At 40.4% G+C, this 27,477-nt stretch overlaps 2 protein-coding genes across 28 annotated transcripts in view; one reads left to right on the top strand and one right to left on the bottom strand.

Moving 5' to 3' along the window:
* NFYA (nuclear transcription factor Y subunit alpha) overlaps positions 1–21,755 on the bottom strand; it is a 26,151-nt gene extending 4,396 nt beyond the window's left edge. Inside the window, exons 1-10 of one of the 22 annotated variants that reach the window (XM_067006174.1) lie at positions 21,674–21,755; positions 20,753–20,858; positions 14,300–14,447; positions 12,662–12,745; positions 9,795–9,941; positions 5,761–5,892; positions 5,441–5,546; positions 4,109–4,257; positions 1,942–2,115; positions 1,057–1,158 (exon numbers count right to left, since the gene is read on the bottom strand). In XM_067006174.1, the coding sequence (XP_066862275.1) occupies positions 1,057–1,158; positions 1,942–2,115; positions 4,109–4,257; positions 5,441–5,546; positions 5,761–5,892; positions 9,795–9,941; positions 12,662–12,745; positions 14,300–14,374 (969 nt within the window). In that variant the 5' untranslated portion in view covers positions 14,375–14,447; positions 20,753–20,858; positions 21,674–21,755. Of the gene's footprint in view, positions 1–1,056; positions 1,159–1,941; positions 2,116–4,108; positions 4,276–5,440; positions 5,547–5,760; positions 5,893–9,794; positions 9,942–12,661; positions 12,749–14,299; positions 14,448–15,468; positions 15,555–17,475; positions 17,640–19,866; positions 19,952–20,374; positions 20,649–20,752; positions 20,909–21,673 lie in introns of those variants that run through there. The other 21 variants (XM_067006176.1, XM_059075202.2, XM_067006165.1 and 18 more) reach the window with 21 other exon arrangements.
* OARD1 (O-acyl-ADP-ribose deacylase 1) lies at positions 21,074–27,477 on the top strand. 6 transcript variants are annotated; one of them, XM_059075220.2, is made up of 6 exons: positions 21,074–21,313; positions 22,119–22,198; positions 22,535–22,679; positions 23,707–23,765; positions 25,036–25,148; positions 26,540–27,477. In XM_059075220.2, exons 2-6 carry the CDS (start codon positions 22,160–22,162, stop codon positions 26,640–26,642), a joined length of 459 nt encoding a protein of 152 aa, XP_058931203.1. In that variant the 5' UTR covers positions 21,074–21,313; positions 22,119–22,159; the 3' UTR covers positions 26,643–27,477. The 6 variants fall into 6 exon arrangements, with proteins under 6 accessions (XP_058931203.1, XP_058931201.1, XP_066862281.1 ...); XM_059075218.2 differs by having other exon boundaries at positions 21,282–21,513; XM_067006180.1 differs by having other exon boundaries at positions 21,294–21,378.

Below are 27,477 nucleotides of genomic sequence, written 5' to 3'. Positions count from 1 at the left end.
GGCAGCTGCTGTAATAACTGAAGCAAAGAAGAGCAGGTTAGACCAGGCTGACAGCAGTTATGAGGGAAAAAAGTAAGCTGATTCAGAGTATATTTTAGAGTTAAAACCAAGAGGACTTCAAGAATTGGACAATTCTAGCTTTAATAACTGGGTGAATGGAATGTCACTTGTTGAGATGAGTGTCTGGTTTAGGCATAAAAAAATAAAATAAAAACCAACAGTTCTATTTTGGACATATTGACTAGAAATGCCAATAAGATACAATCAGTGAGGGCTTCCCTGGTGGCGCAGCGGTCAAGAGTCCGCCTGCCGATGCAGGGGACACGGGTTCGTGCCCCGGTCTGGGAGGATCCCACATGCCGCAGAGCGGCTGGGCCTGTGAGCCGTGGCCACTGAGCCTGCGCGTCCGGAGCCTGTGCTCCGCAACGGGAGAGGCCACAACAGTGAGAGGCCTGCGTACCGCCAAAAAAAAAAAAAAAAATCAGTGAAATTAGATATAAGAACCAATATGGTTACAGACTAAGTTCTGGAATTACACTTCCTAGGTATGAATTTCAGTTGCACCATTTTATTAAATATTTTTTACCTTAGGCAAATAACTTAACCCCTCTAAACCTCAGATTCAAATGTAAAATGGAAACTATAGTTCTTACCTCATGGGGCTTGAGCTTGTTGTAAAGATTCAATGAAAAAATGCTTACAAAAGAAAAGTGCTTAACATAATGGCTGGCACACAGCAGTTAAGTGTTAGCTGCTGCTGCTGCAACTACTACTACTACACTAAGAAACAAACTTGTTCTTTGAAAATCAAGAAAAGTGAGAATTTTAAGAAGGAATTAATAGTAATAACTGGCAAAGACTGGAAGGGAAAAAGGCCACTGACTAAAGACCTTAATTCTTTTAAAGTGAAAAGGGCTCTAAGACACACAATGTTGTATCCAGTTTAGAGACTGATTAAGTCCCTAGTTTGAAAATATCAAGAGGACAATGTGAAGGCTTCCACCCAAGAAAATACAAGGCAGTAAAGAGAAGAATAAAAGGTATAAATCTTCTTACCTGCATATGGGGACTATCTTTTTCCTTTGGAGAGAAAAATCGTCCACCTTCACCACGCTTCCGTGCCATGGCATGACGGTGCCGAGACTCATGCAGGTATTTCTAAAATAAGAAAAATAAAACTACTAGCTGAAACTAGCATAGCTGTCTAATGGTCAAAAGTTTAGGACAGCTGTGATCAAAGCTACCAGGGGCAATTATGACCTTGTATTATGGAGAAATCTCTGGAGAAAACACAAACAGCAGCTAACCATATCTAACTATCATAAGAATATAAATGCCAAATGAGTAATAACTAAATAAAGATTCCCCAAAGATATAAGAGATCACTACCTACCTCCCAATATATATCCTCTCTTTCACTTTAATAACAAACCAAATTTTAGTTGGCTGCTCAGTAAAAAGACTGCATTTCCTATACTTATTTGCAGTTGAGTGTGGCCATGTAATTAAATTTTGGCTAATGAGATGCATGGAACTTCTTGAATGTTTCCTTGAAAGAATGCCTTTCTTATTCCCTTTGCTCCTAGGCTAGAGTCCAGACAGTCATCTTGGACTATGGACAGCATACTAAGAATATCAGGACAGTAAGAAAGGAGGAGAATGGGTCTTGAGGACTAGAAATGTGCTACCACAGCCCAAGACAATTTATCTCTGGACTTCTTTTACGTAAGATAAAAAAAAAACACCCTATTTATGTCATAGTTATTTTTTAAATATTGTAGTTGCAGCTCCATAGAGCAATAATAAATGCGTTTACAAAAGGTAACAGCTATCTAACTTGAATGTTTGGAAGGTACTCAAGGAAACAAACTACATAAAAGGTAATTTCAAAAGTAGAACCCTGCCATTCTCATCCTGTATCTTTCCCAAAGTTATACATACCCTTCTTTCCTTTGGAATTTTCCCTTCTGCCTCTAATTTAGCCCGGGCTTGCCTCCTCTTAAGTATACGGTGGTACTGTTTGGCATTCACATAGAGAGGCTCTTCTTCAAGCATCTCTGCCCCAGGGAGAGGGATTCTCTGGATAGCAGGCACAGAGCCAGCACCAGGTACCATCTGTATGAAAAGAAAATCAGAGCTTATTAACTAGTGACATGAAGCATGGACATGGGAAACAGTTTATTGGTCCCTGTTAGTTTTCTTCTGAATGGTACAAAGAACAGCTTTTATAGGACACTTAGTTAAATGCAGATTCTTGGAGAACATTTATACCAAAGGCCTGCATTTTATTTTATTTTTTTAAACATCTTTATTGGAGTAAAATTGCTTTACAATGGTGTGTTAGTTTCTGCTGTATAACAAAGTGAATCAGCTATACATATACGTATATCCCCATATCTCTTCCCTCTTGCGTCTCCCTTCCACTCTCTCTATCCCACACCTCTAGGTGGTCACAAAGCACCAAGCTGATCTCCCTGTGCTATGTGGCTGTTTCCCACTAGCTATCTGTTTTACGTTTGGTAGTGTATATATGTCCATGCCACTCTCTCACTTTGTCACAGCTTACCCTTCCCCCTCCCCATATCCTCAAGTCTATGCTCTAGTAGGTCTGTGTCTTTATTCCCATCTTACCCCTAGGTTCTTCATGACCTGTTTTTTTTTTTCTTAGATTCCATACATATGTATTAGCATACGGTATTTGTTTTTCTCTTTCTGACTTACTTCACTCTGTATGACAGACTGTAGGTCCATCCACCTCACTACAAATAACTCAATTTCGTTTCCTTTTATGGCTGAGTAATATTCCATTGTATATATGTGCCACATCTTCTTTATCCATTCATCTGTTGATTTTAGGTTGCTTCCATGTCCTGGCTATCGTAAACAGAGCTGCAATCCACATTGTGGTACATGACTCTTTTTTGAATTATGGTTTTCTCAGGGTATATGCCCAGTAGTGGGACTGCTGGGTGGTATGGCAGTTCTATTTTTAGTTTTTTAAGGAACCTCCATACTATTCTCCATAGTGGCTGTATCAATTTACATTCCCACCAACAGTGCAAGAGGGTTCCCTTTTCTCCACACCCCCTCCAGCATTTATTGTTTGTAGATTTTTTGATGATGAAGGCCTGCATTCTCAACAAACATTCCAGATGATTCTGTAATAGGGGCTAAGGAGCCATACTGAGAAATGACACAACCGTGTCCTAATTTTTGTCCTCACAACTGCTCCATTTTCTAGGAATGTCTGCTGCCATCTAATGGTCATGAATGGTAATCGTAAGGCAATAAAAGAGCACAAGGAAAACACAAAGGAAGGTAGGTTCAGATTGACCAAGTGCTACTAAATCCTTTTAGTTATATAAATAATTTAATTAAATTGTTAACTTACTATATAATTCAACCCATATTTTCTTAAACAAAAACAAAACACTGTACTAAATGTATGAGGAAACAAGTAACGGGCTCCTGTGCCCCACTACCTTCCCAACTATAACAACTTTGAATGGTTGTTGTTTTTTCTGGTAGTTCCTCTACTTCTGTGCAGGTTTCTACTACTCATTCTGAATTTATCCATTTTAGGTACTGTATACTGACACCTTATTTTGACATATATGAGGATTTAGCTTTCACTCACACCACCCAACTCTCCTTCCCTATCTTCCCAATATATTTACATCACAGTTTTTGGTTTCTCTATTGATTACAATCTTTCTAATTTTGAACTTACTTCTTGTTTTACCCACTCTGGGCAATATACTTTCCACTTCCCGAAGATCAGTAGTTTGTATCTCCCTTCATTATTTGAATTATGAATAAGATTACAGAGAAGCAAATACATCTGTTTATCTTCTGCTATATCTCTAGCACCTAGAATAGTCTCTGGCACATAGTAGGTGCTCAGAATGAATTATGGTTTGTTGTAATGTTTATTGTAAAAGTAGATCTCTGTGTCTTAAGGGATTAATCGCAATCCTAAGAGGTCAGCATTATAAACAAGCTTTATGAGAGATATCAAATTGCAAGCTGAAGAAATCTTCAAAGACAAAGATACATGGAAAAACAAATTACAGATGAGAACAGTGAAATGAAAAATCAATTTTCTTACCATGACCATCCCTCCTGAATTGACCACATTGCCTGCCACTGGCAGTGTCACAGTGACAGTCCCTTGCCCACTGCTGGTCGTGTTGGTATTGGCTCCGGTCTGAACAATCTGTGCTCCTGCCAAACTGGCTGCAGGGATGGTGATCATGCCTGAAACAGGGACTGTAACTTTAAGAAAATAAAACATAAAACAAACAAAAAACAGGTACACAGAAAGGAGGGAACACAGTTAGTCCCTCTTCTATCTGGCACACACTTATGCACCCTGGAAAAACATACTCAATAGCACAAGGGGAGAAAAAGCACTCCTCCATTCTCTCCCTGGTTTGCTGTATATAATCCAAGTAATCACAATCTTAGAAATTCTATTAACTATCTGGGTTCCAGTTCTGAATAAAAGTACCCTTGAAATGGATAATTCCCTGGGTATTCCAATAACAGTTTTCAGTGGGTGACCAAAAAGTTTGGAGGCTTCCCTTTCTATGGGTCAGTATGACTCCAGCTATATCAACTGTTCTTATATATATGACTAACCTGCTTCAGGATGAAGATTTTTATAAACTTTTAATTTGTTTACCCTAAACTGACAATGAGTCGAACAGCTGCAGGACTAAAACTTCCAATTAAACCAGGTACTCCAAGCCCCCAAGGTATCAACAGCAGCACTTGAGGATTTGTTCATCATTCTTTGAGCTCCTGCCAGTTCAGGCCCTCTCCCAAGTGATGGGAGAGCACACTTACTGCACTCACTGGATCTTGTATACTGCCAAATTTTAATCACATGTCAAACCTTTAGTCATAGAATACATACCTCTAATAAGGGCTATGCACTGTGTTTATTTGGTCACATGCATGTCTCACTTACTAGAGGGTCTTTGAGAAGAAAACTACTTTAGTAATGTGCTACATATACACAGTGGGCATATAAGTCTTTTTGGAATAAATTAATAATGAAGTGGCCCAGAAAAAAAAAAAAAGCAGCAATAGCAATAAATGCCAACTTGACTTATGATGTATGTCTCTACCACTAAAGAAACTTCGTATTTCTAATTTTCTATTTAGAAAACATTTCTTCCCAGAAAGAATAAAAAGCTCATATAATCCTTAGGGTCCTAGTGGTTGTCTTTAACAACCACTGTAGTTCTACAAATGGAATCAACATTGGTTGCATATTGGTGACAAGGAACTAACAATCAATGGAGACTTAGAGGAAATTTTGTTGTTTTTCAAAAATATGTTGTATAGAGGTCACCACAAAATTTCTAAAGCAGTCATTTACTCAAGATAAAAAGGATGCCCCCAAAATTGCCACAGAAATGATGGGCACGCATACCTTGCTGGAGAATGGTGCCATCTGCATTAACTGGCTGATAGACGATGGTCTGCCCTTCGGCAGTTTGTGCCACTTGCTGCCCCTGGACAGCAATCTGCTGTTGCGTCTGTGGGAAATAAATAATGCCACAATTTAACAGATTCCAAAGACACCACAAAGAAAAGGACTATGAAAAGGACTATGTAGTCCTTTTTAAGAAAAGGAAATTTTTTGGATGGTTTTCTTCCCCATTTCTACTACATGTGAAATATTTGACTCAGTTGTCCAACACTCCCAAAGCAGCTGTGCTCCTGTGTTGACACAGTGGACAGTGGAATTACCTGCGTCTGGCCAGCAGTGACGGCTGTCTGGGGCTGCTGGATGATGATCTGCTGGGTCTGGCCCTGCTGGCCCTGTACCTGCACAGCCTGCCCACCCTGGATCTGGATCTGTCCAGGTGGGACCAACTGTATCTGTGGAACAGAACATAAAAGATTAGTATCCTGCTGACACTGGCCTCCTATGGTTCTGGAGTGTTAGTTACCCAAATTCCTCTAGAAGGCAGGAAATGCTCTAAAGAGGAAAAAAAGAAGTCCTGATTTGCTCTATTATGAATTAGAGATAACTTGTTTTCCATTTATGAAACAATGGGGGAATTTTGACCGGTCTAGATACATTAAGGAATCAATGTCAGTTTTTAGAATGATGATAGGCTGGAATGGGTATATATTTCTAAAAGCATGTTCATTTAAAAATATACCCTTGGGGCTTCCCTGGTGGCGCAGTGGTTGAGAGTCTGCCTGCTGGTGCAGGGGACACGGGTTCGAGCCCTGGTCTGGGAGGATCCCACACGCCGTGGAGCAGCTAGGCCCATGAGCCACACCTACTGAGCCTGTGCGTCTGGAGCCTGTGCTCTGCAACAAGAGAGGCCGCGATAGTGAGAGGCCCACGCGCCGTGATGAAGAGTGGCCCCCGCTTGCCACAACTAGAGAAAGCCCTGGCACAGAAACGAAGACCCAACGCAGACAAAAATAAATAAATACATAAAATTTAAAAAATTACCCTAAATATACCTAATATACCCTATTTTTAATAGATGAAAGGTACTACATATATTCAAAATAACCCTTGAGTAGGGGAATACAGATGAAAATGGATTTACTTAAATATAATACTAGTTTGTGTGTTAAAATGGGTGATGAGGATTCACCATACCATTCTCTTTGTTTTTGTCTGTTTGAAGTTTTTGATAATAACATATTGAAAAAAAATTAAGTAATTCCTGATTTTTCCAACTGGGATTCTATAAATATGCATATACAAAATCCTTAAAAGATTTTGTACAGAAAGGTTGAGACTATCATATTAGACACCCCTGCAGTCAACACTGAGATTTAACAAATTAAATTAGAAAGTGTTGGTAAATAAACAAGTAAAGAAATTTATCTGGTTATCTGGATCTTTTTCTACCTGTTTTGGATAGCAAGGAATACGTGTTACTGGTCAATAGAGTTTCCTCTTCTATCTATTCATATTCTTTGCCCATTTTTCTACTGGATTGTTATTTTCATATCAATACATAAAAACTGTTTTTTAATGTATTCTGGATACGAACCCAGTTACATGTTAAAAATACCTTCTCCAAATTTTGTTTTCTACCTTTGTTTTATGATATATTTTGATGTATACAAGTTTTTATTTTAAAGTAGTCAAATCAATTTTTTTTGTCTTTAAGAAATCCTTCTCTACCCCACAGCATCCTGTAAAGAGAATATAAAAGTTTCCAAGTATGCTTTTTTTCCATTTAGATTTGTAATCTATCTAGCAAGTATTTTTGATATAGCATGAGGTAGAGATCAATTTTCTTTTTTGATATCATTCTTAAACCATTTCTTCAATGATACTTTATACTATTTTTTGTTATATACCAATTTCAAATATTCTTGCATCTATTTCTTGGCTCTCTGCTTTAGTTCCATTGTCTATATCAAGCCAGGGATTTTAATCTCAAGAGCACAGGTTTCCTGGAATTCTAAAACAGGAGATGCAATCCAAAAAAAGGTTAAGTACACTTCTAAAAGACACGGTTATTCAAAAAACACTAAAGCAACCTCTAATAAAAATGGATTGAAATTTTAAGCATTCTAAGGGAGGCTATGGGATCTTACCTAGAGCCATATTATATAACATTAACAGAAAATAATTTTTCCAAGATGGTTTGATTAGTTACAGTCCTGCTTGGAGGGAGGGGAATAAAATAACCATTTCAATGTCTCTTAAAGGCCAAAAACAAATCCCACAAAAATCACAGAATTTAGAGCTGAAATGAACCCTAGCAATCACCCGATATAAACTGCATTTTCAAATGAGAAAACTGACACTCAAATGACTTGGCCAAGATCAGAAAGTTTGTTTAATGGCAGACCTATGAATGAAGTCAGGTCATTGCACTCGTGGTACAATGTTCCTAGCACTGAATCACACTACTTCTATTCAATAGAGAAGAGGGAGTGGCAAGGGGGGGCTGGAGATGAGGCGATGACAGCAAGGACAGAAATGAAATAGCAGTGTGAAACTGAGGTAAGTACACACACTCAAATATATTTAGAGGCTCATACATTTATGCATGGAGAAACATGGAAACTATTTTTAATCCTAACTAAAACTCTATCTTGGCAAAAATATGCCAACAGCTTTAAAAATGATCTTACCCTTTGCCCAACAAATTCTTCCACTCCAAAGAAATTACCGTAAGATTAAATTCAACTGAAAAAATAAAGCTATAAAATTCAAATACATTTATAGTAATCTTACCTATAAAAGCAGAAAAAGAAAAATAAACAAAAATCTCTAAATACACTTTGCAAATTAGAAATTCTGATTCATCAGATTGACCATTATGAAGGAATTAAAAACGATAAGAAAATCATGTGGGGGAAAAGAAAGCAAAGTAAAAACAAACAAAACCACCAAACACACAACAATGAAAACTATATGCATGTGTGTAACTATGTCTGAAAGGTGTGCACAAGACTACAAGGGAATATGCAAAACTTAAAAGTTTGATTTATCAAGCATAGCCAAATTTTTTCAACTTATATTACATTCCTCCAGAAAAATGAAGACATTAATGAAATAGTGTAACTGTTAAAACAAATTAAAGATATAAACAGCTTTAGAAAATTTTAGTACAAAGTTCATAAACATATATACTCATTGGGATTTAGCTATTAATTACAAAGGTGAGATGACTTAAGTATATACTTCTCTGAAAATTATTTCTCACTAAAATACTTCAATATTAACCCCTCACCCAAAGTCAACAGTTCATCCTTTTTAACAAGAACATAACACTACATATGAATACAGTATGATGTATTCAACCATTTCTTTATCCTTATTAACAGACACTCAGGCTACAATATATTTTTTTTTTTTTTGCTAGTAGAATGCTGCAATAAATGTCTTTGTACATTTCTCCCTACATATTGATGCTTGTGTTCCTATAGGATAGATTCTCAGAAGCAGGACAGGTAGATCAAAAGGCTTATGTATTTAAGAGTGAGATACCTTTCCAAAATGACTTTAGAATTTGAAAATTACCAAAAATAATGAGTGTTTCATTTTCTTCACACCCATTCTAGCACTGGATATAATTACTGTTTAAAATTTTTGCCAACAAGATAAAAATCCCTCTAAAAATTTGATGCCAGAGTTGTGTGTCCTGTTTACTTTTGTTTTCTGTTTCTCAATCAGTCTTTCCAGTGGATTTACCTAACTACTTTATATGTCTGTTTAAGGAATCAGCTTTTATTTACTTTTCTACATTTGTTGGTTTTCTACTTCATTAATTTTAACCTATCTTTTGCTCATTTTGTTCTTTTCCTAATTTTCTAAGAGAAATACCATTGTTTATTTGCACTTCTTTTAAAATATTTAAGTTTATAAATTTTGCTCTAAGTACAGCTTGAGGTGTGTGCGATAGGTTTGAACTGAAATATTTCCATCACTTGCTACATAACTCAAGTTATAAATTACATGGAAGGAAATGAAGACTATAAAATTCCCTCCCCCAGTGCCCAGAAGTGCCAACTGAGATCACACCAATGAATTACTTTTATTAAACTAGATTCCTTTTATATTCTTTACATTGATTTGAGATCACGTCTAATATCTTAGTCCTTACCAGAGATGTCCAATTTCTGTATAGCTCTGCTTTATATCACTGACACTACAAAGGTGGGAAATCGACTAAATGCGAACAGAAGGTAAGAAACAATTAAGTGTAATATCAATTTTCAGTTTGCAACAACCTATATTTCTTAAAACCTGTATCCTATTATTCTGTCTAAACATTTAAAAAAATACCACTCACCTGCTGCAAACCCTGTGTCCCAGATACAGGTACTTGCATGATGGTTTGACCTTGTCCACCAGGAACAGCCTGGACCATGATGGGTTGGCCAGTTGATGTGATTAACTGGCCTCCACTGACTTGTACCATTAATGGCTGCCCCTGGACCTAAAATAAAGTAAAATAAGAACAATGAAATAACATAAGACACAAAATGGTTTTTACCAAAAGACAATCACTGCATCTACTCTGCTGCCTTGCTAGAGGGGGCGAAGGTAGGAGAGACACTAAGAAAATAAGTCTCAAGTCCTCATCCTCAAGTAGACTTTTTTGAAAATATAGTATCTGACTAAATGCCAACCTGAATACTTTAAGGTCAGATATAATGGAGAATAAGGAAGAGTCTTTGGGAAGTCTCAATAGATATAAGGCATTTATCATCAAATACAGGCTAAACCCATGAGAATTATTTAATCAAATCATCAAGGCTATTTTTGTTTTAAGACCAATATCCAGGAATAGTCTCTAGTGAAGGCTGGAGAGGAGGCAATGAGAGGGAGGGCTGATGGTGGGGATGGTGGTTGACTGCAAATTTTAAGTAACTTGTAAGGAGTAAATCAAACTGTACCTAGCAACCACTCCAGGTTAGGTAGTGAGCAGCTCTGGGAGCTTATATAGAATGCCCTTCCTCCCTACAGTTTGTCAAGCATAAATGAAACATATACCTTTTACCCTCTTCACCTCACTGAGAATTCTAGTCCTGTGGTTGTTTAAGGAGCCTACTAGCAAAAATTCCTAGAAATATATTGCTGGTCAGTTTGCAATCTCTGTGGTGGAAATTCTCACACTGGACCCTGCAATACCTGCATAGTTATTTTAGCTTTAACAAATATGAAAATTATACAAAGCACTCAAGTGTACCAAAAAACTCCCAACTTTCAAGCTCCAATGAGTAAATGGATTACTCTAGAAGCCAGGGCATTGTTAAGTGCTCTGTAATATCTTGAGTCTCAATATAAAAATATCTAGCTAACTGCATTCTGAAAGCCAAAAAATAAGCCACTTTAGTTCAATAGAATAGCTAAAAGTCCAAACTTTCTATCTTTGTTTTGAGGAATTATTTGTAACAGATCAAAAGAAAATCCGTATATATGAAATAATCCTTCTTAATGCTAGTGAAAGTATGTTCAAATAACAGGAATTAGTTAAAAGACCAATCTGTCCTAGATTAGTAGATTAGATATTAAGCTTCCCCCACCCCCAAGCATATCATAATCTTCATGAACATTCAAATCCTGTATTTTGTTAAACTGTTCATTGAGAAATTCCACTTTACTTTTTAAAGGCTTGCATATGCTCTATGAGGAAAGACTTGCCAGAATATTTATTGCATGACTAACTGAAAGAAGTATTTAAAATTCTCCAAAATATTGAGAGCCCTAGAGGAAAGGTTTCCATTATTTTCATAAAGCACCTCCATTTCTTTAAATAAAATCTGCCTAAGTAGGAAACACAAGTTTTAAGGCACAACTATTAGTAATTTTCTGGCTATCCATCATCTTAACTTTTCCCTTCGTTGACACACTTTTCCCTATATATGCACATGATGAACCATTTGAGACTCCAAGGAACCCACTGTTTTTACAACATATGAATGAATACAAGAATACATGCATCAGACAAGAAGCCATACAGTTAAGAGCATGTTACATTCCCATTCCACAAGTGGTTAATGACAATACTGTTTTATATTTCAATAAGATGAAGCAAGCATGAAAAACATGAGTTAACAAACTGCTGAACTGAGATTTGAATATAGTTTGGGAGTACCTATAAGCTCAGCTTATTTCAGCTTAATTTATGTGCAGAATTGGCTGTACATCATCATCAAACACTATGAGTGGCAGGTTTGGGAGTGGGGCTGAAAGGGTAAAGTGAAATGATTACACTAAGGGGTAGTTCACTGCAGGATACTTGCTAAACAGCACTAATAATAGTGAGATGCTAGTTCTACATTCTAGCTCCTACTCTGAATCATTTCCATTCAATGGAGGGAAAAAGGCAGGGTACTCAAATCTTGTCAATTTCTCAAAAATATGGTCATTTTAGTTAAAGTAACCTATAAACTCAGAAAAGACTTATGTTTCTTCACTTATCTTTATATAGGAACTGGCCAAAATATAACCCCAATTTACATATTTAAGTTGGTCATACATAATGTTAGGAAACTGCATTAAGTAGGAATTCTTATGGTGGCTATAATACTTAAGACTTACAGAAAGCATATCCCACCTCTGTCCAAGAGCTATGGGGCAATCTCTGCAGATCTAACAATAATGACTTGTCTAAGTCATTATTTCCCCAAGAAAGGTAATGAAAGGATAGCAGTTAAGAGATTAACAAGATTCAGTGATTAGATCAATCTTGTCAAGTGCAATCATTATTGCAGGACAGGACAGCCAAGTTGTCCTTTTAATAAAAATAAAGCACAATCGACCCTAGTAAAATGTATATATTTTCTTCTCCACTATCATAATACAAACTCAAGAAAAGTTACCATGCAATCTTATTACAGTTTGATCTCTAAATATGTTCTAATGCCACTTGTAAGAATTTCTTCCTGTCCCTTATACTGATTCTTTCCCAGACATTCCCAAAGAAATATTAGCCAAACGGCACTTTTCAGAAAGTTGATACTGGGGTCACTACATGATTTAGCATGAAACATTAGGAAACTGGCATCTTCTAAGCCTCAAAGACAAGTTAGCAGCATCAAAGACATGCAACTGACTTTGCCATTTCTCCATGAGATCCTACCACAAACAGCACCAAACATGAGGAGAGGAGAAGTTCATGCAGTGCTTACAGAGAATTAGAGAGGGCACCACTACCTGGAGGGTCTGGACTTGCTGGCCTGAGGCGGATGCCACCTGGGCCTCAGTCTGCAACTGGACAGCAGTAACACCACCCTGCTGCTGAGAACAGGAACAGGAAGAGCTTGAAATGTGTCAGGAAGGAAATGTATAGTTCAAGACATGAGGTCACCTTACCTCTTGTGGGAGAGGGAGGGTCTTCTTTCAATAGCCCCACCCTATACAGGACTTTCAAACTGTAGACTCCCTATACTGAAGCTGTTTTGTTGAAGGTAACAGATATAAGCCCTTTGTCCCCAGAGTGGAACTCAAAACACACTTCCATGACTCAAAAAAATCAATATAGCTGACATCATTAACAAAAATTTTTTTTAACACAGTCCTTCCCTCCAAAAATAGGTATTTGATCCTTCTTCGTGAAGTTATTTTAAAGCTCTTTTTATTTCCTCAAATGAATTCACAAGAACAAAAAAGTTAATCAGGTTTTAGCAGCTTTGAAGCTACAATGAAGAATTTCTGGAACTGAAATGCAATCCCCAGAAAGAATGAGGTAATCACTGAGCCAAAATCATCTTCATGAGGTCACTGCTCTTATGTCCCCAAACTAGGATTACTCCTACTCTGTTGGACTACCTTAGAAGCAATGTTTTCACAGATTCAACCTAATTTTTATTACTCCTAATAGTAAGTTCTGACAGAACAAGAATTCACCCACCAGGGCATTGTTATGAATGGAGGGTCCTCTGTAGAATCCCCTTTTCTACCAAGGCAGTTGAAGGAAGCTGCAGTTACGTGGAAGGAAAAGCCAGCAAAGGAATTTCGATAATTAATCTCTTTTAATCAAGAGTAGCTCCTTTCTTTGATCATTAGGTGGAACAACTCACCATCAAAACATCCTCTGCCCTCCCTACTAACTAATTTTCTATATTATCTAAGTTCCATTTTGGAAATAAAACATTCCCAATCTTGGCCTAAGGTTAAATCAATGCATAATAAATTTCTTTCTTCCAGGGAGAAAAAACAAGTGAAGTTTTCCTAAAATAAAGCCAGGTATAAATCATCAGAAAATGTAATCTGTATATAAATTCAAGAAGGCAACCTATCTTAATTAGGATAAACCAGCAGCAGGGAATGCCTGTCTAATATGTGCTTATCCTTAAGTGTGGCTATCTAAATATCATCCTCATGTTAAACTAGAGCTTTTCAAAATAAGCACTGTGATGGATCAAATCAAAGGACAGTGGATTTCTTAGAAGCTATCGGTTTGTTTATTGTGGCCAAAGCCTTACTAGACCACAGGGTACCTTAATCAATAAGAGAAACAACCAAATTGAATCCAGGAAGAACAAAAAAACCCCCTCTATAATTCCATCTGAAAACAGACTAGGTGTTTGATTTCTAATATGATAAAAGGGGGCAATTTACTATTAAACCAGGCTCCCATGAAATCAAATTCTAAGTGGTTATGGACTGGATATAGACTTCTGTACAGAGAAAATGAGAAAAACTGCAACAAATCCAATCTTTGAAAAGCACTTCAGCACAAGTCACCAGACCCACTCTTATAAGATCTGAGACCTCTCAATTCCGCTACTGAGCAGTGCTATCATCAGCTCTTTTGCTGTGATGTTTATAGCAGTTTTACTTCCATACCTGCTGCTGAATCTGTCCAGCCTGTACAACAATCTGCTCTGTTGAACTATTGCTGTTTGCTGTATACTGTTCCATGGTCCCTCCAAGTTAGAGTCTTGACCACAGTGAGTTTCACTCTGGAGATCCTGCAAGACTTCAAGATGCACTCCTATTAGAAAGGTAGGAAAAGTGAAGTGAGATTGTTAATAAAGGCCTCACCAGATGCTTAACCTTGATAACGCTATTTAACATACATAAAAAATGTTCTTTGTCATTTCTCATCAGCAAACTTTCCTTTCAATACTACTAGAGCAACACTTGCACCTTAAATTCTCATTAAACTACATCACTTTGTTACAAAGCCTATTTAACACTGATTTCCAAGTCTGCATATGTACTTTAGAGAACAGTTTCTTTAATTTGTAACACATTTACACTACATATGGTAAGCAATTTAAAATGTCAGTGTTTATTATTTAGTAATTACCCAGACCTGAAGTCAAACACGTTGCTTATCAAAATCCCCATTAAGTAGTGTTAAGTAAGAAAGACCCAGCAAAGGTTTAGGAGTTTGCATTTTAATCCAGAGCAAGGAATAAAAAGGAATTACAGAAACAGCAGGCTATGATTTTCTCTGAAAAGAATTTAAGTTTTCCTCAGTCATGAATCTGAATGCCTAATAATACCCCACTCTTTATTGTATAATTTTAACTTTTACTATGATAATTTTCAAAAATGTACCAAAATAGTGAGAACATTATAATGAACCCCTATGGCCATTACCCAACTTCAACAATTTTCAACCCATGGTCAATCTTATTCCACATATTATCTTATCCACTTTCCACCTACCCCTGCATTATTCTGAAGCAAATCCCAGACACTTTATTATTCCAAAACTCCAAAAATACTTCAGCATCTATCTCCAAAGAGTAGATTATTTTCTTTATCATTTTATCACAATGACATTGTGCCTCTACAATTACTTCAAAACATTAAAAAATCTGTAAGCTCTTAATATCAAATATGCAGTCAATGCCCAAATTTACTATTCTCATACACTTTAACAGCTGAAAGCTCCTTTTTGAAATAAGCACACAATTTGATAAACTGAAGTGATATTTGAGAACCCCGAATAAAGGCCTGATTCAAAAATTTAAAATTATATAAATTATCAAAGGGTAATTCACCTTGGAAACATGGGGGAGGTACAGTTGTATATAAGCAAAATGTAGATAAATCTTTCCCCAAACTTTTCTCCAGGCCTTCATGAATTCTAAAATTTGAATGACAAAGTTATATGAGTTACATGATCTGCACATCACAGCAGCAAAGCAGTGCACCACTCTCCACAAATCCACACACGATGGATGATGTGAATCACCCACCATGATTGTAAGGTGTCTCAATATGATGTGAAGAAATCAAAATATATTCAAGTGCGTGCCCAAATATTAGGAAGAAGTATATTGATGATAGATATATATAGGTATCTCTAAAAAGACAAGTATAGTACATTAACAGTAGACTCTAGATGAAGGGTATACAGGTGTTTACTGTAAAACACTTTCAATTTTACTGTATGTCTGAAAATTTTTATACTAAAATGTTGGGAGGAAACTCTAATAAAAATCAATTGAGCCTATTACTCATAACCAAATTGGTATATAACAGTGTAAGAGTTATAAACAAGTGACAGGATGACTATGTCATCACAGCATGATGGTATGTGGCAATGTGGTTCTTCAACTCACTACCCTTGCTCTAATGGAATGCTCACCAAGCACACATCTAGCTATAATTTGGATTTACATATACAGTAGCCAACAGGGAGCAGATATGATCAGAAACACCAGTAAACTTGATAGTTATTTCTCATTGCATATTGAAAAACTGGCTTTCTGATTTTTATGTCTCTTCTGAATTGGGTGACTCAGTTGGCTCCTGAGAGATTCTGGGAACAGTACAGAAAATCAGATTTGCAGCCAGACTAAGTGGCTCTTCCAGGGAAGTGAATGGTCTTCCCTAAACTCTATCTTGTCTCTAATTGCAATATACACAATACATTTGTTTCTAAACTAATAAAATTAAAAATTAAGGGTCATGATACAAAACAGTGGTGTGATTTCATTTATATGAAACCCTGAGAAGGTAAAAGTAATCTAGAGAGAGAAAGCAGATCAGTGGTTTCCTGGAAATGGAAAAGGGGGAAGAGGGGAAAGTGGGAAGTTGAATGGAGTAGAGCATTTGGAACTTTTCTGGGGTGATAAAATGTTTTATATTTTCACTGTGCTGGTGGTTGCATAGGTGTGTAAATTTGTCAAAATTCATCAAGTGTACATCAAAATGTACACTTAAAATGATTATGCTTTATGTCTAAACTATATCTCAAAGGAGTTGATTAAAAAAATAAGGATCAGGAAGAAATGTCCTCTATATTTTAACAACCCACCCCACCCCAAATCCCCTTCCTGTGTAAGATTATTTCCTTGACCACTAATTTCCAGAAGTTTACATCACACTGGAAGTGCAGGGAAATGACTAATAAAACGTCATGCAGATTTTCTTCTTAACTAGTTTATCCTGGTAATACAAATGCTTCCATTTAAAAACACTTAAATCCACTATACTTTGAAGGGTCAAAAGGAAGCAGCTTCAAGTCTAACAGCAATTCTCTGTCATATTAACGAGGGAGCGATTCAGCGTGGAGCATGATATTGAGACTGCTAATGGTGAAGGCTGGACGCAACTGGCTTCTATGAAGCCACATGTTCCCGTTACTGTAAGCTTCAGTTAGCAGAACTGCAAAACAAACATCGTCGTCTTTCCTCAAGTGCCTTTCGGCCACATTCTGACAGAATTAAACCTGCCAGCTTTAGTCTGTTAGCTCTCACTCCTAACTCAAAGTTTGAATGCTTTTTTCCTCAAAGAGAGAAAGTGAGTATGTTTATTTCGGTTAGCAAGAAATTTCCCTTCCTCTTCACTTCAAGCTGCAGAACCTGAAATGCAGCTAACTACTTAGGAATCCATTCATTGTAGACCCCCACACATTTTTATTTTAAAGCTAAAACTTCCAGAAACTCAACTATAAGCAAGTGAAAAACCCCGTAGAATTATCATATTTGACAATCACTACCAGGTAAAAACTAGAACGGCAGCTTTCAAACTTTTTTTTTTGCGGTACGCGGGCCTCTCACCGCCGTGGCCTCTCCCGTTGCGGAGCACAGGCTCCGGACCCGCAGGCTCCGCAGCATGTGGGATCTTCCCGGAACAGGGCACGAACCTGCGTCCCCTGCATCGGCAGGCGGACTCTCAACCACTGCGCCACCAGGGAAGCCCAGCTTTCAAATTTTTTTGACAACTCACAGTAAGAAAAACATTTCACATCACAAATGCACATGCAACATATTACAAAAGTAACTAAAACAAAAGTTTCATGAATACTTACCTTTATAACATAAGATAAACTGTGATATTTTCTATTCTATTGTAAAAAATTATCAGCATTGGCCCACTAAATTGACTTCACAACTCAACAAACAGGTTCTTATCTGTGACTAAAGAACAAAGGGCTGTCCAGCTTTCCCATCATCCAAAAGGTTCTGGATTGCAGTTCCTAATTTGCTTCTTAATCTCCACTAATGATGTACCACCTGTCAGACACCTTCCTGAAGGTTTTAGAAATAAAACTGTGACTAAGATCTTAACTTCAAAGAGTCTTTAAATTTAGTAAAGGAGTAAAAATCTGTACTGAACCCCTAAGAGAAAAACAAAGTAATATGGGAGTTTGGAGGACATAGAGTTCTTCCAACTGGGGATCGATAAGAAGGCTTTAGAAAAATGTGGCATCTGACCTGGTCTTAAGCATGAGCAGGATTTATATATGTGATGAAGTGGGAGGGAATGGAGTGCTCCAAATGAGGATAGAGCATAAAAACAAGGACAGAAAAATTTCCATACGAACAGTATATACAAGGCCACATGTCAAGAGAAAGCTAAGGCCAGATTACTGTATCTCAACATTCCAGGCTAAATTTTTCTGCAGATAGGTGGAGTCTCTAGAAGGGTTTAGCAAAAAATGACCAGACTATAACTGTCGTTTAGAAAGAAGTCTAGCAAAAATGTTTGCTGGTTTTTTAGTGACTAGATATAACCATTTTTTTTTTTTTTTTTTTTTTTTTTTTTTTTTGCGGTATGCGGGCCTCTCACTGCTGTGGCCTCTCCCGCTGCGGAGCACAGGCTCCGGACGCGCAGGCCCGGCGGCCACGGCTCACGGGCCCAGCCGCTCCGCAGCATGTGGGATCCTCCCGGACCAGGGCACGAACCCGTGTCCCCTGCATCGGCAGGCGGACTCCCAACCACTGCGCCACCAGGGAAGCCCTAGATATAACCATTTTTAAGTACCAAGGTATTCATCCAGTCCAAAGGCAAATGTAAACATTCTAACAAATATCTAAACCACAGTGCTCCATCTGTTAGATATTTTAAGAATTAAATAAATGACTTAAACAATGACTTAAACAATGAAAAACTCATTACAAAAAGTGAAAACAAAACCTGTCCCCAGGTTTTAGTAGTGGAAAGAGCATTACTCCTCAGGAGTAGTCTTCTGCAACCTACCAGTTGTATGACCTTAGTAACTGTGATTATACTAAAGACCTACTCTATGTGGCAAGGACTGTTGCACTCGGTGCTTCACATGAGTAAAAACTTTTAAAGTCCTAGGAGAAAAATCTTCCTTTTCCCCCCAAAGTCAGCTGCTATTGTGGAGCAGAACCCTATAAGTCAGAAACTTATTTTTCCAATCTTAGAAAAAAGTGTGTTTGTAGATTTCTCCTATCCGAATTTCCACAAAATAACTGCTTCCGAAAAATTCCTTAGCAAGATATACAAGTGTTTTTACCAACTGGGCTTTCCAGCCTAAACTCTCACGGCAACTGCCCACTGCCCTACACTTTCTTCTCCCTTGAACACACAGCAAAGCTTGGTGCCTCTGCACTTGCTTTTCTCTTTGTGAGCAAGGCTCTTCCATTCTTTCTTGTCCGAAGAAATCCCATTATCCTTCAAGGCCAATCAAAAGTGTGGCAATGCTGGCCTTCCACCGGGGCTGTTGGTAGCTCACACGTCAGTGCACCACAGAACTGAACTTGGCCCTGTTACAGCACTAACCGTGAGATATTACTTTTTCACCTGTCAATCTCCACCAGGCTGGGAAGGTTCTTATCGACCTCTAACCACTCCCTCCCCAGCACACAGATGGACGCCTGGTACATACATACTAACTGTTTGATACTTGGTTGTCAACGGAGATTTCCTTTCACCCTAACCAAAACCCCACAAAACTGTTACCTTTCTATAAATACCTGCTGAGAAAACATCAACATACTGAAAAAACAAACAAACAAACCAAGAGATGGCTGTGGACTGAGCTAATGAGTGAAACCTGACACGTTCAAAGTGACACAGAAAGGTTAGAATAATTGTGCATTCCCAAGGGAGCGATAATTCACAAGATGAGCAACAACAGATAACACTAATGAAAGCAAATTGTGCAGCCTCCGGGAAAAGAAATGCACAGGGCTCGCCACCTTCTATAGTGAGGTTCCAGGCACCGAATGGACAGGCCTTATAGCCCGGGAAAGGACGGGTGACCGTCTGGTTGCGCTCCAAGACGGAGGTGTGCAGCTCTGCCCGGCGATCGGGGAGGGGAAGAGAGGAAATGACGAGCCAAAAGAGCGTGCTGGGAGGAGGGGCGCAGCGGGGCCGGGGAGTGGGTGCACTAATGTATCCCCTCCACCGATCAGGGGGACAGCGGGGACGGCGGGGCGGGGCCACCCCTCTCGGCCCACCCCCTCTCCGCGATGCACGCAGGGCCCGATGGCTGCGGCGCGCGTCTTCCCCGGGCCTGCCTCCCGACCCAGAACGGCTGCAGACAGACAGACCCGCTCACGGAGGGGTGGGGTGCGCGGGCCCCGCGGGGGGAGACTTCCCGTCCCGAGGGCCAGAGCGTGTTGAGTGCAAGGGCGGGCTTAAGTGTGAGGCCGGAAGGACCAGGAGGAAACCGCCAAGGCTCTGGGCCCGCGTGTGTGTGTATACCTGAAAGTAGGGGCCTTCGTGGCAGGCAAACCCAACACCCCCGGCCTGGGGCCTGAGAAGCTGTGCCTAAGGGTCGGGGGGACGGGGACGCATCGCATCCCCAACTGGCTCTGGCACCCTGCGAAGCTCTGGACCCCGAGATGCCTGTTCCCGAGGGCGCCATCCCCGCGCGGGGCGGCCCCCTGCAGGCCTCGGCCGGGAGTGCCCGGGGCGCTCGCAGGCTCCGGCCTGGGCCGTCGGGAGCCCCGCTCGGCTAGGCTCAGCTCGACTCCCCGGGCTCGACGGGCGCCTGGGCCTCTCCTGAGTGGTCAGCGAGACCCGCCAATCGGGGCGCTGGGGCCGGCTCTGGGCCGCTGGATATTGGCTCCTCACACTCACCGTGCCTCGCTCCCCCGGTTCGCTGCCCGCGCTGATTGGCTCCAGTACCGGACCCCGAAACCCAATCAGAGGCTCCAGCCGCCGCTGCCGCCGCCACTGCCGCTGCCTAGCAAAATGGCGAAGCCGAACAAAGGGGAATCGGGCCTCCCTCCAACTGCCTCCGCGCAGGCGCCTCTGAGACCACGCCCCCTAACCCGAGCTCGGGCTCGCCCCACCCCCAGTTGAAGGAGCACTGCTCAGGCGCCCCTGAAGCCACGCCCACCTTCCTGATTGGATCACACCCTCGGCCGAAGGAATACGCAGGCGCCTTCTAGACAGGCCAGACCCTTCAACCCTTCAACCTTCAAACACCGCCCTGAGTATAGTACCACGCAGGCGCCAACTAACTCCTTTGCCAACTGCCCTCCCCCGTCTGTGCGGCCCCTGGAGACACGCTCCTGGGGCTAATGCGCAAGCGCCGTTCTACCCAACTCGCTGTCTCGTTACGCATGCCCGGACGGCGGCTGGGTACTCTAGGGAATTTACCACCGGAAGTTCGGCGGCCATCACCAAAGAGTGCAGGTTCGGCTAGCTAGCTAGAGGGGCTTGTTTCCGCCCCGCTCCCAGGTGGTGGGCGGCCATCTTAGGTGCGTGCAATTAAGAGCTTTGGCGGGATTGGCTCCACATCTGGGCTCTTCTCCTGCTCCCCACCTACCAGAGCTCTTCCCCGCGGGGCGGGACCTCCTAACAGCCGACTCCTTTCCAGGTGAAGGGTAACCCCGGTACGTTGGGGCTTTGAACGAACCTCCCCGCTCCCTACCACGGGACCCAGGGACAGGCCCCACGCCCTCGCTGATCCGCCCTAGGGTAGGAAACAGAGAATGGGAGGCCTCTCTAAACTTCTTTCCCCAGCTTCCCCCAAAAGATGGGGGTGAGCCTTACTTGAGAGGCCGCCTTCCTTCTCCACCTGCCCCCGCCTCGGCAGTACACTCCCCCAGGCCTGTATACTCCCTAGTTGCGGCTTAACGGGACTGTGGCCAAGTCCCACCTTTTTGCTTCTGGGCCAAATCCAATGGGGAGATACTTTTGCATCTTGCAGGGAAAAGGAGACTGTCTTGAATCATCCTTGCTCGGCGCGGGCGCGGGGAAAGGAGGAGGCGGTTCCTAGGACCGCCTTTCTTCCGCTCCAGGAAAGCGCGAAATGCGAGCGGGGCCTGTCCGCCTCCGAAACCAGGCATTCTTTCTTTTTCTTGCCCCAGAAGAGTTTTGCATTACTTTTAGCGATAAACGGTGGGGGGGAAATGTTCGTACGTGGGTGGTCTGGGAAGTCTGAAAGTAATATATTCAGGTTGCCTAAGCATTTTTACTTCCTTTCCCCTTTTTATAGCTGAAGAAACACTTAAATTCTGGAAATAGCGACTCAGTATCATGGCTGGCAGCCCTAATGAAGATTCAGAAGGAAGCAGAGTGCGTAACAACTGTTAATTTATTGGTGAACCGAAATTCAGAATAATTGAGGTCAAAAGCATAAACAGTTTTTAATTAAACCAATAATTAAATTGTCTTTCTCTCTCTCTTGCTGATTTACTTTAGAAAGGCTGATACAGTCCTAGGCAGAGACCACCCATCACTTTCTTTTGCACATACTTTAATTCGCTTTAGATAACCCCTTAAATTCTGAGGATTTGTCTTTAAATGAAGGAGGGACGGAAGAGAAGTGGTGGTGGGCACAGTAAAGGAAAAGAAATAGCTTAGTATTTTTCTGTCACTAATAAAACTTTTCTTTCTCTTTGCACATTTTAGATTACTTATGTGAAAGGAGACCTTTTTGCGTGCCCCAAAACAGACTCTTTAGCCCACTGTATCAGTGAGGACTGTCGAATGGGCGCTGGGATAGCTGTCCACTTCAAGAAGAAATTTGGAGGGGTGCAGGAACTGTTAAATCAACGTGAGTTTTGAAAACAGCTGAACTTATCTGCCCTGGCTAGAGCTTCTTTTGATGCTCCTGTTATACTTAATTATTAAACAAGATATACATGCACAGATGGGGTTCCTAATTACTGTCCTTTTAACTCTGCAGATTAAGTTTTTCCTCTACAAAAATGGCCTCTAGTTTGGGTCCTTATCACACGAAACCTGAATTCTTGTAAAAGTTTTAAATTTCTTCCCCCTCTTTTATGTATCTTTCTTGATAATATTACTCCGTTTCTCTGAAACCTTTAATAACTCTGAAGTGCTTAGCAAAGTCCACAGATTTTAGCTTGGCATTCAAGATCCTCTGTTTACCCATATTGTGCTTATGCTTCAAAGAGATTAGAACCTTTTCCTTACAGACTCCTCCCATCACTTTCTACCAGTGATTTTAAACCAGAGATGTGTATCAGAATCACACGTGGGCTTCTGAAACAGTTGCTCAGACCACAGTCCAGGCTTACTGAATCAGTCTCCACTGGTGATTCTAATCCCAGCCTTTAAGAAAGCAACTTATTACTGCTGTGTATTATATTTATTTCTAAACATGACATGTTCTCCTGATTGAAAACTCTTTAATAATTAAGAACTTTTTAATACATCTATGTTCCCCTTAATGCTTAACGCATTAGCTGTTTTTGTATGTAAAAGGATTATTATTAAACACATTTGACAAGTAAAAAGTGCTGTACATTCTAAAACATCTCATGGCAATAGACATTAAAGTTTTTTAAGTGGACAGGTAAGGGTATATTTGAAAATGCAGCAGGACCAAAGATGGGGTGTGAGGAAAACATGATTCAGAAAACATTAATAAGAAAGCTGGAAGTTAAGGAATACAGTATTTAGGAAGGCTGGTAAGGATCAAAGTGGTCTTCAGGGTTGAAAATTCTAGTTCTGAAGTAGATTCAAATTTATAAAAATTTAAAAAAAAAATCTTAGAATGGAGATCAGTGTTTTGGTTTTCTTTTTCTTTTTTACTATTAAATAACTGTTTTTCTTAGAAAAAAAGTCTGGAGAAGTGGCTGTTCTGAAGAGAGATGGGCGATATATATATTACCTGGTAAGATGGGGCCAATTCTCAGTAAGTTCTAAGGATTGGTAAACCAATGGGCTGTACTGCATCTATGTTGATCACCGTGTTTCATTCCAGACAACCAGAGATGTTAAAAAGCTGACCTCATGCCAACTCAGATCCAGAAGTGGTGGCTCTTTGGTGCACTGGATTAGAAAGGAACATGAGGCTGCATCCCAGCTCCATGGGAAAGAGTAGTGATATTCACCAAAGACCTGTGTTAATGAGACTTGCAAAAGTTAGGGATGCCTCCCATAGTTTAATTCCTTCCTAATCATAGTAAGATAGAGACAATAAAGTCTCAAGAGATAGATTGTCCAAAGGAGTTTTTCTTTCAGTCTTCCCTATCAAATGCAGTGCCAAGTAATACTCATCTCCTTTCCTGCCTGCTTCCTCAATGTGGGATTCTTCCACTATCCAAATGGTCTTTGGCCTCAGAAGGAGTGCAGCTTCTTGGCAGTGGTGCTGGATGACTTACAGCCAAGTCACTACAAGCCTGATTTGGACAGCACACTGAGTGGGGACATGTCCTAGCCTCTTTGAATGTCCTTAATGCTACTGTGACTTCCAATCTTGTTTGGAATGCTACCAGTTTGTCTCTGTTCTTTTATAGGGAAATAAAAGGCAAGCACAGGTGTTTTTTTTTTTTTTGTGTGTGTGTGTGTGTGCGCTAGGTGGGCCTCTCACTGTTGTGGCCTCTCCCGTTGCGGAGCACAGGCTCCAGACGCACAGGCTCAGCAGCCATGGCTCACGGGCCCAGCCGTTCCGCGGCATGTGGGATCTTCCCGAACCAGGGCACGAACCCGTGTCCCCTGCATCGGCAGGCGGACTCTCAACCATTGCGCCACCAGGGAAGCCCGCAAGCACAGTTTTTAAATAAATAAGCCTAACAGGAAATTTTTAGGTGTTATGGATTCTTCCTTGTTACAGATATGCAGCTTATCTCTTGGAAGTGGCACAGAAACTTTCACCTACTTTGCTTAAAAACAGTAGACAATAGGCTACTACACCTGCTAATCTGGTTTTCTTGGGAAAAGGAAAGATTATTATATGGCAGTGTCTGGGTTTCTCAGGCTCTATGTAGTGGATTCCTGAGGAGCTCCTGTAACTGGAAGGGACAGTATGACATTTGTCATCTAGACTATTCTATAAAAATATACTTATTATTTTAATTGTGAGGATGTTGGGAGACTATGATGACTTTTCTTTGGCTCTCATTTTGGACTAATGGAAATTTGAATTCGTTCTTTGTACTTAGATTACTAAGAAAAGGGCTTCACACAAGCCAACTTACGAAAACTTACAGAAGAGTTTAGAGGCCATGAAGTCCCATTGTCTGAAGAATGGAGTCACCGACCTCTCCATGCCAAGGCAAGGAAATCCAGGGCCCTAAATGCAGACTTGATTAGTGGGGTTTACTGTCTTACCCAAAGACAAGTGACTTAAAAGCTTAATGTAACCTAAAATACAGACTTAAAGGTGGAAAAATTTCAGAACATTAAAAAATCATCAGTAAACAAGTTGTCAGATCTTAGCCTAAGGTGTGCCGATCTTTTAGCCTGGGCTGAATGAATCAGGATGATTAAACCACAGACCTGCCTCGGCCTACTTAGTAGGGAGGAACCATTGTTCACAGACATTTGTTGAATTCTGGGCATCCTCTACCTGAAGCTTGGCCTCTATTTTTGAAACAGTACAGCTAAAGAACAAAGACTGAGCAATTGTCATTTCTCTCTGGGCCACTTCAGGTGTCCCAAACCTGTTAATTCTATGTGAAGAAAGTTGTAAGTTATCACTGCTTTTTAAACTGCGTGCTTGTGTTTAGCGTGGTCAGTAGCCAGAGGATAGGTCCCTTATGTAATGTCTTAGACCCTAGATATTGGGAACTTAGGGACTGATGTTAGGGGTTCAATATCCCCTTTGTTTCCTTTTCAGGAAATACGCTTGGGGTCCCTTCTCTTGTTGTCAGACTAGTTTTGTCAGTGCTGAGCATGCATGCAGGTTTATTCCAAGGTCCAAGTTACTTATGGGTGTGGCTACATGGTCCCTCATCTTACGCTGGTCTTTAATATGTTCATCGCTTATGTACCAGAAACTTTTTTTTATCACAATTTTTTCAGGTACTTAACCACATTTATAGAAAATTAGCAATTTTAAGCCTCTCTTTTCTCCCTAGGGATATTGAGGATCAGTTAAGTAACATCTTGGAAGAAACGTGCCAGGTAGTAAGAGTTTTGTGGGCTGATTGAGGTTTCTCATCAGAGTGCTGCAAAGATCTGAATTACAGTCAGCTTGGCATTTCCCAACATTCCCTCTTGACTTCCTGTGTGCAGAGATCCTGTCCTTTGTCATTCTCCTTTTTATCTTCCTTAACATTTCATTATCATAAGTGTATTTTAAAAACACCAACTTTTTGCCAGCCACCCACAGCTAGTTTTCATCAGTAGAAATAGAAGGGTAGTAAATTCTTCCGTCTCATGGCAGTTATACATTTCTAAAGGTAGCCTGAAGTAACTGGGAAGTGGTACTTCATTAGGCAAAAGAGAAGTGACAGCTATTGGATGTTAGGGCTGTCTAGGAAACAGCCTTAGGTGACTCACAGTAGGAGTTAACTTCCCAACTCCCACCATGGCTGCCTATAGGTGTGAGACCAGATGATATCTTAGGCATCCATTTGGGTGGATGCAGCCTAGAGGAAGAGGGAAGGAGGGTTTTCCTAGATACCTTCATCACAACCAGTGGGGATGTTTTGTCTTTTTCAGGATTGGATGTGGTCTTGATCGTCTGCAATGGGAAAATGTATCTGCGATGATTGAGGAGGTCTTTGAGGCAACAGACATCAGAATTACTGTGTACACACTCTGAACAGATGAGCATTTTGGATATGTCTACCTTCTGTGTCATCTGGGCCTTAGGACTGAGCAAACTGACCTTAAAATGGTCAGAGGAAAGTTTCATGTGAAGTAGTCTGTGTCACAGGCCAGACTTCGGTTGCTGTATTCTCATGATTGGACTGGGACTCTGGAAGAGGGATTGCTTGGGAAGTGTTGCTGGGAATTTTTTTTTTTTTTCCAGGAAGGTAAGGCATAGATGGCCTGATACTAGGTGGGGAAGCCAACTGTTGGGCCTATGACCCCTGTTTTGCTAGGGGATGCTACTTGATTTGTTTGGGTTGCCACTAGGTGTCAGCATTGCTTCTCCTCTGCTGTTGAAGAGAAATTTCAGGAAGGATGAACATTTCAGTTAATTTTGCATTTTTTGTCATTTGTGCACTTACCTGGTATTATCCTTATGTCATAAAATTCATCCTAGGAGAGAAATACGGGTTCAGTTTTGTTTAAATTACAAGAAGGAGTTTTATGTTGTTAACAACAAGGAATTTGTGGTGACAAGAATGGAAAAATAAATAAATTCTTGGGGGGGCGGGCAGTGAGGTTCTGTGCACATGTCTGTGTTGTTCTGGACTTGGGTAATGGAGGATTCACCTGTAACTTAATCCGAGGAGTCAGACAGAGGGTCCAGTACGAAGAGCAGCAAGGTGAGAAATAAGACATCAGAATGGGCAAGAACTGTGGGTCAGCACACTGGGGAGGCAGGCTTTTGGAATCTCCCTGTGGTGAACTCCTGCTCTCTTTTGTCCACCACATAGGTTCTGTGATCGAACCTGTCTGAATTCAATAATAAAACAAATAAAATACTA

Source organism: Kogia breviceps, chromosome 10 (assembly GCF_026419965.1).
Source record: "Kogia breviceps isolate mKogBre1 chromosome 10, mKogBre1 haplotype 1, whole genome shotgun sequence".
NCBI lineage: Eukaryota > Metazoa > Chordata > Mammalia > Artiodactyla > Physeteridae > Kogia > Kogia breviceps.
Note: the sequence above shows the minus strand (reverse complement) of the source record. Positions and strands in the feature narration are given on the sequence as shown.